This window comes from Danio aesculapii, chromosome 15 (genome assembly GCF_903798145.1).
Source record: "Danio aesculapii chromosome 15, fDanAes4.1, whole genome shotgun sequence".
NCBI classification, from domain to species: Eukaryota; Metazoa; Chordata; class Actinopteri; order Cypriniformes; family Danionidae; genus Danio; species Danio aesculapii.
Window position 1 is genome coordinate 12,648,262 of NC_079449.1, and position 14,745 is coordinate 12,663,006.

Below are 14,745 nucleotides of genomic sequence, written 5' to 3' on the forward strand. Positions count from 1 at the left end.
TTTTACTTCAAATACCATGCTTAGACAATATTTAGTAGCACTTTGTGGTTCTTGTTTAACTCATTTAAAATGTATTCTGTATAAGATTTTCTGTTGTTTTTATGATCTACATAAGCAAACGAAAAATGGTTCTGACCGAAATACTAAATGCTGTAAAAGTATGTAAAATAAATATAACATACTGTAAACTTGCAGTTTTAAACTGCAATTTTGTAATTGTTCTGAAGTCCCACTATCAGCTCATCTGTCTGATTACTGTAAATGAACTTGTTTGGCGACATGTTTATCATGTGCTTTGACAAAAGCAACTGTTGTTTTGAGATAACTTGTTTGCTTAAAACATTAAAAAGGAAACTGAATGTTTACACAATTAAAATGGTTATATTTTTATTATATTCACATTAGTGACAGCATTTCACATTTAAGTGTCTTGAAATGTCCCGTTCACTGTGTTCACGTCCTGCTTTAAATCTGTATGAACATGCAAATAAAGTTAAAGCTTTGTGACTGTCAACTGTAAACATGGCCACAGCAACTATAAGTAAAATAAAGAGTGCAAACCCAAAACTTGTACATTGTACAAACTTGTACAAGTACATTTGACATGACAAATGTTCATCTGAGATGTGATTCTATCCATCAAATCATCCTCAGCCTAAACAAAGCGCTTTCTCATCACCCAAGTTATAAGAATGGAGCATTTAAGTCACGTGTAAATCACGATTACAGCACTAACAAAAGTTTTTACTGATTTTTAAAGCTTTTTCTGTTTTAGCATTAAGTAATAAAACTAAAGCCTCCTTTCTTCACTTTTCAGTTTTTATAATAAAATTAATATATCCGTTTTTATCTGAAATTTGTAGATTTTTATTGTTAATGTCAATTGTAAATTGTGCAGCAACTGGCTCTGAATCGCAAGAACATTTACTGAAATAATGTTATATTCTGTTTTACTGAAGCTCAGGGCAGACAGGTAGATCTTCTCCATCTCCCAGCCATGTGACCTTGGGCAGCAATATTTCAATGGATCAGCCTTTGGAATTTAAATCATCCAGGTAAATGTTTTATATTTATGGTAATTATCCTTTCTTCTCTTATGCTTTGATTTTTATATAATGTAATGTATAGAAAACTAAAAGATTTAATAAAAAGGAAGGAAATTCTATAGGTCTAATTCTATGTGGGAAAAATTATTTTAAATCAGTGGTTCAGAGAGGGTGGCATTGTTGCCTCATAGCAAGAAGGTCGCTGGTTCGAGTCCTAGCTGGGTCAGTTGGCATTTCTGTTTGGAATTTGCATGTTCTCCCTGTGTTCGCGTGGGTTTCCTTCAGATGCTCCGGTTTCCCCCACAGTCCAAAGACATTTGGTATAAAGACATGTGGTATTGGCCGTAATTAGGTGTATGAATGGAAGTGCATCCGCTGTGTAAAACATCCTGGATAAGTTGGCGGTTCATTTCGCTGTGGCGCCCCATGATGAATAAAGGGACTAAGCTGAAAGAAAATGAATTAATGAATGGTTCAGAGGTTGTATCAAATTGGCAAGGTCACGTAATGTCTGTAAACTTCTCTTTTACATTACGTTACTACTGTTTATAAACATTTTTAAAAAATCAATGCTTCTCTTTGGGGCCAATCTATGTAATGCAGAAAAATCCATATGGATCAAATAGGTTCACTCAGACCAATTCGCAGTGGTGAATCACTGAACAAGTTTCATAGTTTTTAAATGATTCAAGATCAGTTTTATTTGTTTTATTTTGACGTTTTCATGAGACTTTTGCAAAACAAAAAATATAAGCCTGAGAATTGATCAACGCATTCATATTTGATAAGTTACCGTGCGTTCACACCGAAGGCGACGAAAGCGTCAGAGTTTGCTCTGGCCGCCCTGGTGACAACGATGTCTGCCTTTACTGCTCCACTGGCGAGAGTGTCAAAATTCGCTACATTGATCTTATATTTAAAGGAACTGTTGCAGCATATCAACAAAACAGTTAAATTTCTGCATAAAAACAGGCTTTCTAGCATGAAATTTCCACCAATTTTCTTGCATGTTGCAAGTTTTTTTTAAATCAAATTCATTTCGTCACCTTAGAACTATAAGGTTCTATCTGACATTTTTGTCAAAATTGAGTTATTGACATATTCTTATTAAATGACATCTTATTTACATTAAGGTATGTTTTTTTTTATAAGTTGTTTACATTTTAGACTTTAAAAAAAATTAAATAAAATGTTACACATATTGTTTGCTATGGAATGCAAAAACTTTGAAGCTCAATATCTCAAAATCATTCAGAATGCAGATAGAATCTTCAAGATAGAAGACAGATAGAAGATCAAGTTCCACTTATCCAAAATATTCATATGTCTGAAATATTGTGAAGCTGTTAGAGTTAGCATGAGATTCCCACTTTTTTTAAAGAAAAAAATATATAACATTAATGCACATTAGTAACTTGCCAGTAACTTTATGTCCCTGTAAGAAAACATTGTAAATATTTGGAAATCCGGCGACTGCAATATTCAAAGTCATGGGAACAACTGTGGTCGGTTCACAGGACGTGCTCTCTGGACTCCTCTCAAGAGGTGGACTTTTACATTCTGATTGCTTGCCGTCTAACGGCATCGTAGCTCATTACCATCAAGTTGACTTGATTTCAGCTCTCCTCGAAACACACTCTGGTGAAGACACACCGCACTGCTCCTCGCCACTTATCACCGCTGGCTACCATTGAAAATTAATGACTTCTGACTACTCAGTTAGTTCAGTTGTTTTGAAGCTTTGAAGTTTCTCCCATCAATACAGAGAGGTCACATCTAGATCTTTTATTTGTCTAAACTCTAGTCTAAAGCATTGACGTGATGCTAATTCCTAGGTCAGAGTTCACCAAGATCTAAGTATGGAACAAAACCAACAGTATTTAGATGCAGACCTGCATATGCAGAATGCACTTAATGGAGCTAGTGACGTCACTGTGAGGGTTAGCGTTAGGGGTGAGGTTAGGTGTGCACATTAAAAGCATTGCATGCAGCAAGAAACTTGCATTTCTGATGTAGCACATTCACATGCATTTGAATGTAGGTCAATGGGGTAAAAAGGTTTTCATTTGTGTACTTTTCTTTCATTTACAGGTACATTACATTACCGATAATAAAGGGATCAACTGTATAATGTTACAGTTTTACAAGTGTCTCATTAATTCATTAATTCACTCATGTTTAAAATGTATTTAAGAGTAACAAGTTTTGTGTTGATTTTTCAGTATTGCCTTACTGCCGAAAGAAATTCAAGAAGCAATCCAATCAGACCTAAGGAGAAGGTTTCAGTGTTTGCATGAAGGACTATCAAAACACAGTGTCCTCATACCTCTCAATGAGATATACACTGAGCTCTACATTACAGAAGGTGAAGGTGGAGAGCTTAATAATGAACATGAGATCAGGTGGATTGAAACGGCTTGTAGGAGAGCATTGACAGAGGACAGACCAGTTAACCTGAATGATATCTTCAAACCATTACCTGGACAAGACCGACCCATCAGAACTGTGCTGACTAAAGGAGTTGCTGGCATTGGAAAAACAGTCTCTGTGCAGAAGTTCATCCTAGACTGGGCTGAAGGAGAAGCAAATCAGGACATCTGGTTTATTTTTCCATTTCCTTTCAGAGAGCTCAATTTGCTGAAGGACCAATCATTCAGCCTTAAAGGTCTTCTCCAGTATTTCATGCACATAAAACTTGATGTCTCTTTACATGAAGGTAAGATCATGTTCATCTTTGATGGTTTGGATGAGTGTCGTCTGCCTCTGGACTTTCAGAACAATGTGAAGTTGTGTGACGTGACTGTATCAGCTTCAGTTGATGTGCTGCTGACGAACATCATTAGAGGGAATCTTCTTCCCTCTTCTCTCATCTGGATCACCTCCAGACCAGCAGCAGCAGATCTTGTCCCCTCTGAGTGTGTGCATCGAGTAACAGAGGTACGAGGCTTCAGTGACCCTCAGAAAGAGGAATACATCAGGAAGAAAGTCAGAGATCAGACTCTGTCTGACAGAATCATCTCACACCTGAAGACCTCCAGAAGCCTCTACATCATGTGCCACATCCCAGTGTTCTGCTGGATCTCAGCCACTGTTCTGGAGAAGATGCTGAGTGAAGCAGGGAATACAGAGATCCCCAGCACTCTCACTCAGATGTACACACACTTCTTGATGCTTCAACTAAGAATAAAAAATGAGAAGGCCTATGATAAGAAGAGTAAGGATATAGACATAGTTCTCAAACTGGGGGAATTAGCTTTTCAGCAGCTAGAGAAACTCAATCTGATTTTCTACAAGGAAGATCTTCGAGCGTGTGGCATTGATGAGCAGGAAGCATCTGTGTACTCAGGATTGTTCAGAGAGGAATCAGGAATGTTTCAGGACAAAGTCTACAGCTTTGTTCATCTGAGCGTTCAGGAACATCTAGCAGCTTTATATGTGTACCTCTATTTTGTGAATGAAAACACAAACAAATTAAACCAACCAAATATTCTAACTAGCATCCTAAAATGTGTTCCAAATGTATTTGATATCTATCAGACAGCTGTGAAAAAAGCGCTACAGAGTACCAATGGACATCTGGATCTGTTCCTTCGCTTTCTACTGGGTTTCTCACTGGAGTCCAATCAGACTCTCTTAGGAGACCTACTGGTGCAGACAGATAGCAGCTCTGACAGCAGGGAGCGAATAGTTGGGTTCATAAAGGAGAAGATAAAAGAGAGTCCTCCTCCAGAGAAAGTGATCAATCTGTTCCACTGCCTGAATGAGCTGAATGATCATTCCCTAGTGAAGGAGATACAGGATTTTTTACAAACAGAGTCTAGAATAAATATGAAACTCACAGCCTCACAGTGGTCAGCAATAGTCTTCTTATTGCTGACTTCAGGACAGAAACTAGATGTGTTTGATTTAAATAAATACATCGGAACGTACATCTTGCCAGATGAAAGTCTTCAAAGGCTACAGCCAGTGCTTGCAGCATCCAGAATTGCAAAGTATGTCATATAAAATGTTTATTAAAAATATTTTAAAATTTCCTTTTAAGTGCTTTTATTTAAGTCTATATTAAAGATTTGTGTCATTCCAGATCTACCCATCTGTTGTACCTTGCCTATACACACAACCTATATATAACAAGACCTGTATTTAACAAGACGTTTTTTTTTTTTTTTATCTCTTTCAGGCTTTGTGAGCATAACCTGACAAAGAGAGGCTATAGTGTTTTAGTGTCTGTTCTAACCTCCAGAACTTCATGTCTAAGAGAGTTGAACCTGACTAGGAGTGCTGTAAATGATTCAGGATTAAAGTTGCTTTGTTCTGGGCTGCAAAATCCTCAATGTAAGCTAGAAACACTGAGGTACAGTAATTCATCTTTTTTCTTCATTATGTTTTTGTCATTTTTGTTTTGATTTTTAAATTACTCACTTCATTTTTGTTATTGAAAAAAAATGTAGTTGTCAACAGAGTGATGTAATATACAGAAGCGATCTAATACCAAAGTCCCTTTAGGGCAAGTAATTTCACTCTGTGGCCATCTTTGAAATGCCTCTCAGGTTGTATGCTCAGGCATTCTGTCTGAATGGTGAAACATCAAATTCTTCAAAACTGCTTGCCAAGTTTATGCTTGAATTTCATATTAGGAATCACCAATGAAATTAAACAACAACAGTCTCTTTAGTTTCATTTCTAAACATCCATATTGACCATTACACTTTTCCCTTATTCAAAAAATACGAGTGACATGTGTTGTGTATTCTATAGTCTTTGGTAATACTCAGCAAAATAGCCATAATAGCTATAACCAAAGCCATAACCAGGTGCGCCAGGTCTTCCGGAAACAGAAGAGGAAAAAAGCACCAGGCCCAGATTTTATAACACCAGCCTGTTTAAAATCCTGTGCTGACCAACTGGCCCCCATCTTCACCCTGATCTTCAACAGATCACTGGAGCTGTGTGAAGTGCCCCTCCTGCCTCAAACACTCCACCATCATCCCCATCCCAAAGAAACCCAAACTTACAGGACTAAATGACTACAGACTACAGACTCAGTGGACTTTCTTCAGTCTCTCTACAGAGCAAACAGGTCTGTGGATGATGCAGTAAATATGGGACTGCATTATGCTCTGTGACACCTAGACAGACCAGGGACCTATGTGAGGATCTTGTTTGTTGACTTCAGCTCGGCGTTTAACACTATCTTCCCAAAACTTCTCCTGCCCAAATTAACTCAGCTCTCTGTGCCCACCTCTGTCTGTCAGTGGATCAACAGCTTCCTAACGGACAGGCAGCAGCTGGTGAAGCTGGGAAAATTCTCTTCTAGTATCCACACAATCAGCACTGGCGCCCCCCAGAGGTGTGTCCTCTCCCCACTCCTCTTCTCCCTGTACACGAATGACTGCACTTCAAAAGACTCCTCTGTGAAGCTCTTGAAGTTTGCAGACGACACCACACTTATTGGCCTCATTCAGGACGGTGACGAGTCTGCTTACAGACAAGAGGTTAAGGAGTTGGCTGTCTGGTGCAGTCACAACAATCTGGAGCTCAACACGCTCAAAACAGTGGAGATGATCGTGGACTTCAGGAGAAACCCCCCTGCTCTCCCCCCACTGAGCATCATGGACAGCACTGTGGCAGCAGTGGAGTCATTCAGGTTCCTGGGCACCACCATCTCTCAGGACCTGAAGTGGGACACTCACATTGACTCCATTGTCAAAAAAGCTCAACAGAGGCTGTACTTTCTTCATCAGCTGAGGAGGTTTAACCTCCCAAAGGAGCTGCTGAAACAGTTCTACACCTCCATCATTGAATCAGTCATCTGTACATCAATACTGTCTGGTTTAGCTCAGCTACTAAATACGATCTCCAAAGACTACATCGAATAGTTCGAACTGCTGAGCGAATCACTGGTACAACCCTTCCTACTCCCCAAGAACTGTACTTATCCAGAGCGAGCAGAAGGGCCGCCAAAATCACTGTGGACCCCTCACACCCAGCACACTGCCTCTTTGAACTTTTACGTTCTGGTCGACGCTACAGAGCACTGCGCACCAGAACAGCCCGACACAGAAACAGTTTCTTCCCTCAGGCAATCCATCTCATGAACACTTGATGATAATAATTGTGGAACCAACATCACTACCTGCGATACACTTTTATACAAATATACACTTAACCACACACTTTACATGCCAATTTGCACATAACAGCTGCACATATAACGTTGTATATAGTAATAAACATGTACATACACTTGTCAATTTGTATATTTGCACTCACTACTTCTATTTTTTTTATATATATATTTATTATCTGTTTTTTGTTCTGTCTCTGTAATCCTGTTGCACTGTAGAAGCTCTGTCACGAAAACAAATTCCTCGTATGTGTGAACATACCTGGCAATAAAGCTCTTTCTGATTCTGATAATATAATTATTGATATCATATAAGTAATATAAATAATAGTTATTTTGTGTTTTTGATGCTGAATGGCTTTCCTGTGGTAAATAAATGTCATGTAATACGTTTTACTGTATTTAATGAGATTTGTATGGTCATTGTATTCTCTGTTATTGGCTAAATTTATTAGGCTATTTTTGCATAACAGAATTTGTTACAGTAAACAGAGCTAAAATACAGCACTGTCTCAGAAAACATGGGATTTCAGATCACCCTAGATACAGTATGTTATTAGAAAACGTAATATATTAGTAATGTTTTAAGCCCCATATCAGAAAAATGTACCACAATGAACATTGAGGGATATTCTTAACATTTTCTTGAATGATGAACCCCTTGTTTTTTTGTTTTTCAGACTGGAGTTTTGTGGTGTTTCTGATAAAGGTTGTGACTTTCTGGCATCAGCTCTGAGATCAAACCCCTCACATCTGAAAGCACTGGATCTCTCTGGAAATACATTGAATTTCACTGGATTGAAAAATCTTTTGGCTGAATTTCAGCAACCTCATTGTAAACTTCAGAAACTGTGGTGAGATTACTAGATTACTATAGCTATCCCAATGAGTAAAGTACCTTTATATCAGGGCTACACGGTATTGGAAAAAAATCTAATATTGCTATATCTTTTTATTCTGCTATATATATATATATATATATATATATATATATATATATATATATATATATATATATATATATATATATATATATCGGGTCTAATCGTAATCAGGTACAGTAACTGTAAAATAGAAATAAAATAATTCAATAAAATTAATTGTTATTAATGTTACAAATGTATTATGCCTGAATGCTTTTACAATCATTATACAATAACAGGCCTCAAAAAAACATGCAAATTCTCAATTATAAAACAAACTCAACATTGCATACCCTGCAATGTGACTATTGTGAATGATCACATTGCGATATCGATGCTGAAATGATGCTACTTTATATATAACATTACCTAATGTACCTTAGCTAAGATATATCATTAATTATTCTTGATGTAGGAAAATCTTTATTTTTAAAATAAACCTAATGGCATTTTTTTTTTTTGCACAGCATGAGACTTTGTGGTCTCACAGATGTAGGTTGTAATGCTCTGGCTTCAGTTCTGAGATCAGAGCCCTCACACCTGAGAGAGCTAAATCTGTCTGGAAATAAACTAGCAGATTTGGGAATAAAGCTGCTCGCCGGTGGACTTGAGAATCCTCACTGTAAACTACAGATGTTGAGGTAAGGTTATCTCACAGAAAATAATAAATTACAATCACTGAAGAATCTATGACCCTGTTTTCTTTCTGCAGGTTGGGAGACTGTGGTATTACTCTTGAAGGTTGTGCAGCTCTGGCTTCAGCTCTGAGATCAAACCCCTCACACCTGAGAGAACTGGATTTGTCTGGGAATAAATTCAGAAATGCTGGTGTACAGATGCTGTCTGGTGTACTGGAAAATCCAGACTGTAATCTTGAGATACTCAGGCAAGATGAGCACTCATCACTTTTGTTAAAGGAATGGTTCACCCAAAAAGAAAGATTTACTCCATATTTAATCACCTGCATGTGGTTTAAAACCTTTTTGAGTTTCTTTTTACTGCTTAACACAAATGAAAATAACCTAAGATAAACTGACTTCAATTGAAGGAATAACAGATAAAAGTCATGGGTTAAAGGTTTTTTGCTTTCTTAAAAATATCATCTTTTTAGTGGTGTAACAGATCACAATCACGGTTTGGATCATATTATGTTTTTTTACGGATCGGACCATTTTTCGGATCAGCCAAAAAGGGGAGGAGACAATTTGCTTTCCATTTATTACAAAAACAGTGCTGCAAGAAAACTTTGGTTTTAATAATCAGAACTTAGAACCTGGAATATTATTAAAAATAAAATGAAGAAATAATCAGCTGAAAAAAAAAAGTAAAATATTCATTACTGTGAAAAATTCACTCTTACTATACTGCTGCTGATAACGTGAAATGTAGAAATCTAACATTATAATTTGTACAATCCATATTTGTTTTTAGTCTCATTTTCAATAAATGATTCAGTTATTCACTCATATGTGTGATGGCTGGTTAACCTAGTGGTTAAATAATGTAATTGCTGCCTACAACTTTCATTTTTGAGTGTCAGTGGGTATATCTAAACTATAAACTGTTCTCCCAGTCATACCTGTCAACCCTCCCATTTTTCCCAGGATTCTCCTGTATTTTACAGTTCTATCCCGCTATGATGCCGTAAAAGTATTTTCCAGTATATCGCCCGTATTTCCAGTCTTTCCCTGAAGGGTGGCAAATAAACATTGAAGAGCCGATCCCCCCTTTACGCAACCCATACCGCCAAACCACCAGGGGCCGCCCCTTGCTTTTAAATGCGAGTCTGTTCTGTGCTTAGGAAAAGCATGAAAACTCTTTGAAATAAATATAAAAACCACAGGATTCCCTTTCCTTTTCCATACAGGTGCCGTTTCCCCTTCATATGCAATCCTCAAAACAGTCATATAGTGGTGCATAACTGTAGATTCTACATGCGATTTAAAGTGGAGCAAAAGTGTGGGTTTACGGTACCTGTTTGAACTGACATACAGGGGCACTGCTGGGGGGGTTTGGAAGGGCCCATACATTTGGGTGGGCCCCAGAGACATTATCAAGGGCCCGCGCCAATTCCCCCCCGTCCTCCAACCAGCACCACAGCAAACCCCCCCTTCACTTTCAGCCGCGATACCAAAAACCCCCAACCCCAACACCCCCCCCCCCCCCCCCCCTCGCTATTAAGTTTCAGCCCCGATACCAACTACCAACCCAAGCCCCCCACTTCACTTTCAGCCGCGATACCAACTACCAATAGGGCCCATGTCATACACATAATTAATAATAATAATATCTAAAGATGTCAATCTTGGTGGGGTTTTTTCAAACACAACTCATTTTTCCTTAAATGAGCATAAAAAGTTAGGAAAGCAATCGAAAACTTTCAGTATAACGTTAGATCTGTGCATTTTAAAAGAGACACCTGTTATTTAATGTAATGAAAAGAAAAAAATCTAAATTAATGAGAGATTCATTCATTGCTCTTTAATCAGAATGTGTAAGTTATAGAGTGAAGAAATGGCTAATGAGATTTGATAGCTTGAATCTATTTCATTATAATAGCCTTTAATTTTAATAAGCTGAACTGTTTGCTAATGTATTTGGTGGGGGGGGGGTACTGGGGGAATCCCTTATTATGGTGGGCATATCCCTTATTTTCACATCCCAATGTTGACAGGTTAGCTCACAGTATTTCTGTGTTATTTGATTGTTTGTAACTTCATAACTAACTCAAAAGACTAGAAACTGAATCTCTTTCTTGATTTTTGCTTTTTCAGATTTAAATGCAGAGATTCTAAGGATTAATAAACATATGCAATTTCCATTATTAATAATTTATGTTGCATGAGTGTTGAGATCCTGATCTTGTAATGATTAATGATGCAGCTTACACTGAATTGATCAATGCAGCCTGAATATGTAGTGACAGAAAAAACACCTTTAATAACCTAAGAAACCCACCACATCCTGAATAACCTACCACAACTTCCGTTATCATTATATTTCACAGGAAAGCCTAAATGCTTTTTTATACATGTGATTTGAATGATGCAGGAGGTGATCTCTTGGATTAATCCAGGGGTCACGTGTGTTCCAAACCGTGGCTTGTGATCTGTACGAATCCCGGTTAAACCATGATCTGTTACACCCCTAGTCTTTTGTATTGACAGACAAGGGAACTATCACTTTAGGTAAATTTTGTGTGCCAAACGTAGCGACAGATATGAGTGGCTCATTCTCTCAGCAGGTTAGAGAATTGCAGTGTCAGTGAGGAGGGGTGTGCTGCTCTGGCTGAAGCTTTCAAATCAAATCCTTTAACTCTGAAAGAGCTGGATCTATGCTGGAATAAACTGGGAGACTCAGGAGTGCAGCGACTTTGTACTTCATTGGAAAATCCAAACTGTACTTTGAAAGTTTTACGGTAAGTGTGAATTTCACTCCCAGTCAAATTACAATGATAGAGAAGCTGTTGCATAGATAGAATTACGTTCTTTTTTCCACTCTGTTTGTTGCTTGTATCTATTGAATAGATTTACAATTGTTGCGTAACACTTTAGTTTAGGTCATGCTATTAGCTACTGGCTTATTACCTGCCTATTATTAACATATTAACTGCTCATTAGTAATTATAAAGTATGATCTTATTCTGCATCTCTAATCGTATTCTCAAAACCCAAACCCAACTTCTGCCTTACTATTAATAATGATCTAATTAATAGTTTATTAAGCTAGTAGTGTTTTATCTAATAGTTTGTTAATACCGTGAATTGTGATCTTCTTTGCAGGCTGAGAGATTGCAACATATCTGAGGACGGTTGTGCAGCTCTGGCTTCAGTTTTAAGATCAAACCCCTCCCATCTCAGAGATCTAGATCTTTCTCAAAATGATGTGAGAAGCTCAGGGGTGAGATTGCTCTCTAGTGCTCTAGAGAAGCCTGATTGTAAACTGGAAATACTGCGGTAAGTTCTTAATTTTTCTAAGAATCTCCTGTACGTTTCCATACACTTATTTTTATGCACATTTTGGAAGATTTAAAAAAAAATACTTAACGGAAACACCAAGATAACTTTGAAAATGTGCACAAAAACATACACAGACAGCTGAGTAGGATAAACTTTTGATCCAATAGGAAAAAATGTGCATAAACTCAGATGGAAACACATTTATCGAATATTTATGACTTAGGCCCAATCCCAATTCTTTTTTGTACCCCTACCCCTTCCCCTTAGCCCTTGAAACAGAGTGTATATATAAATATAATCATAAACTCTTTTTGTTGTTATTTTATGAAAAAATGCTAACAATATAATTGCGTTTCAGTAAAAATTTGGACATTTACAGCATTTTTATTTCATAAAAAACTTTTATTATTAAAACGTATTCAATTATTATTCCAGTGTATTCACATTATAAAAGTGTTTTAATTACAAATATTTTTATATTTAAATATACAATATATAATATACGTAAAATTGTTTTAGAACATGTTTCGAATATATTCCAGCTTGATTATCAAATAGTAATGAGATGTTGTTTTAAGAGATGACCGTGGGATTAATAAATGGGTCTGACTCACATTCCATAAATTACATTTATCTTTTTATATTTGTCACTAGTTTGTCAGAAAGTGACAATTTTGTTCTCTTTGAACAATTGGATGGACATGGTGCTTTATTTGCAAATGTTTTATGCAATATTTCAGTTTTGCGCATAAGTTTAATTCACATCTTTGGCTGTAAATATAGCTTATGATAAGATACATCCCAATTTAAAGGCTGCATTGTTTGAATCCCAATTGCATACTGTCCTATAATGGAGGATTTCCCAAATACAAAGTCTCATTCAAATGCTTGCATCTTTTCCATGGTAATGAATGATGGGTATCACTTTATTTTGATGGTCCCTTTAATGCATTTTGTTGAATTTAAGTTACATTGCATCTACATACCAACTAATTCTCAATTGATTATAAGTAGACTTTTAGGTTAGGGTTAGGGTTGGTGTAAGCTGACATGTACTTGGAAGTTTCTTATAGTCAGTTAAATGTCTGTTGAAGGAGCAGTACCAGCAGATATTAAGCTGACAGTCTACTAATACTTAAATGAGAATTGGCATATAGTTTCAATGCAACTGTTAGTCAAAAAAATTTGCAATAGGGACTATCAAAATGAAGTGTTAGCGAATGATGCAAGCGATGGGTTCTCTAAAGTCCACGTCCTTTGAAAGGTGCAAACTCTGAATTGGGACACAGCTTTAGTGACTGAAACAAGAAGTTACTACAATTCTGAAGTTTCTTTCTCATATTTTTCTTGGCAGTTTGGAATATTGTAAAATCACAGATGATGGTTGTGCTGTTCTAGCATCAGCGTTGAAATCGAATCCCTCACACCTGAGAGAGCTATATCTGTTCATGAACACTTTTCATTTATCAGCTTCAGGAAGGCAGCTGTTGTCTGAAATAAAAGATAATCCAAACTATGAACTGCAGACACTACATTATGAATCACATTCTTTTTGTTAAACAAGTATTTTTCTGTACAGAAAGTGACATGCATGTCTGAAAATGAAAAGAGACTGATTGAAACCTTTCACTCCATCTTCTTGAGGTCTTTTGAAATTAATAGAATTTTAAGTTTGATTGATTTCACAATAAGTTTACTCTGGCTTACTCCAGTGACTCTTGTTTGGACTTACTGTCATTTTTTTTTTACATAATTTGTCTTGTCATGTGGATGCAGAATAAAAAACATGTTGCAGTGTTTAACATGAATGTTTCACATGACAACAAGGTACTGTGACTTTACCAATTTCTGTCTTACGTTGTTTATATTATTGCTTATTTTTTTGTATAAAATTTTCTGGAGCATCATTGGGGTTTTTGTGGAAGTACAAGCTGCCACTTAATTTTTATTATTATTATTATTATTATTATTATTATTATTATTATTATTATTATTATTAATGGTAATTTACAGTGTTTTTTTATTAAAGTAAACGTGCAGTTTACAACAAATACTATGAAAACGACCATACCTATGGTTACTGTAACAAATGCATGGTTAATTTGGTTTATCATCCATGTATACAAAATGTGTGTGCGCGCGTGCGTGCTACAACTTTCTGGTGCATTATTGATATTTTCACTGGAAATGCAGGCACTTTAAAGTTGAATTGTAACTTTGGTAATTGTGTGTAATAGTAATTTGTGTGTATAATACAAAGTTGTAAATGACAACAGGATTGTATTTTATAATTATTGATATTGTTTATTCTTCACATTTCCAGGCGTATTATTGGTATAGAATTTTAACTGGAAAGTCATGTGTGAATGTAGTGGAACGAGTAACCAAAATTGCATTTTTAGATATTAAATTAGCCTCTTGGCTAAATCACCATTAACTCATTGTGTATTTATTTTTATTATTATTATAATTTATTTTTTTTTTTGGTGGAATCTTTATAGGTTACTTCCGCAGAAATTGTCATCTAGAGCGGAAGAACTGTTTTATGATTTCTTGATTGTTTTTATATGGTTTTTATATAATGCATATATAATTGTGAGTCTAGAGTACTTGATAGTGCAAGCAGCCTACACAAAATATAGAATAGTACAAATAAATAATTCCTAGTGATCATTAGTAATTGCATGTTG

At 36.3% G+C, this 14,745-nt stretch overlaps 1 protein-coding gene across 1 annotated transcript; it reads left to right on the top strand.

Moving 5' to 3' along the window:
* The first annotated feature begins 953 nt into the window (after positions 1 to 953).
* On the top strand, positions 954 to 14,464 carry si:dkey-23k10.2 (NACHT, LRR and PYD domains-containing protein 12). The gene is made up of 9 exons (XM_056473252.1): positions 954 to 1,055; positions 3,269 to 5,038; positions 5,227 to 5,400; positions 7,854 to 8,027; positions 8,564 to 8,737; positions 8,809 to 8,982; positions 11,341 to 11,514; positions 11,879 to 12,052; positions 13,410 to 14,464. Exons 1-9 carry the CDS (start codon positions 1,024 to 1,026, stop codon positions 13,612 to 13,614), a joined length of 3,051 nt encoding a protein of 1,016 aa, XP_056329227.1. The 5' UTR covers positions 954 to 1,023; the 3' UTR covers positions 13,615 to 14,464.
* The last annotated feature ends 281 nt before the right edge of the window (positions 14,465 to 14,745 follow it).

Excerpts from the sequence above, each read along its gene's own strand:
- si:dkey-23k10.2 (XM_056473252.1), top strand. The coding sequence starts at position 1,024 with ATGGATCAGCCTTTGGAATTTAAATCATCCAG. Across the intron at positions 8,738-8,808 it reads TGTAAACTACAGATGTTGAG|GTTGGGAGACTGTGGTATTA; the intron begins GTAAGGTTATCT and ends TTCTTTCTGCAG. Across the intron at positions 12,053-13,409 it reads TGTAAACTGGAAATACTGCG|TTTGGAATATTGTAAAATCA; the intron begins GTAAGTTCTTAA and ends TTTTCTTGGCAG.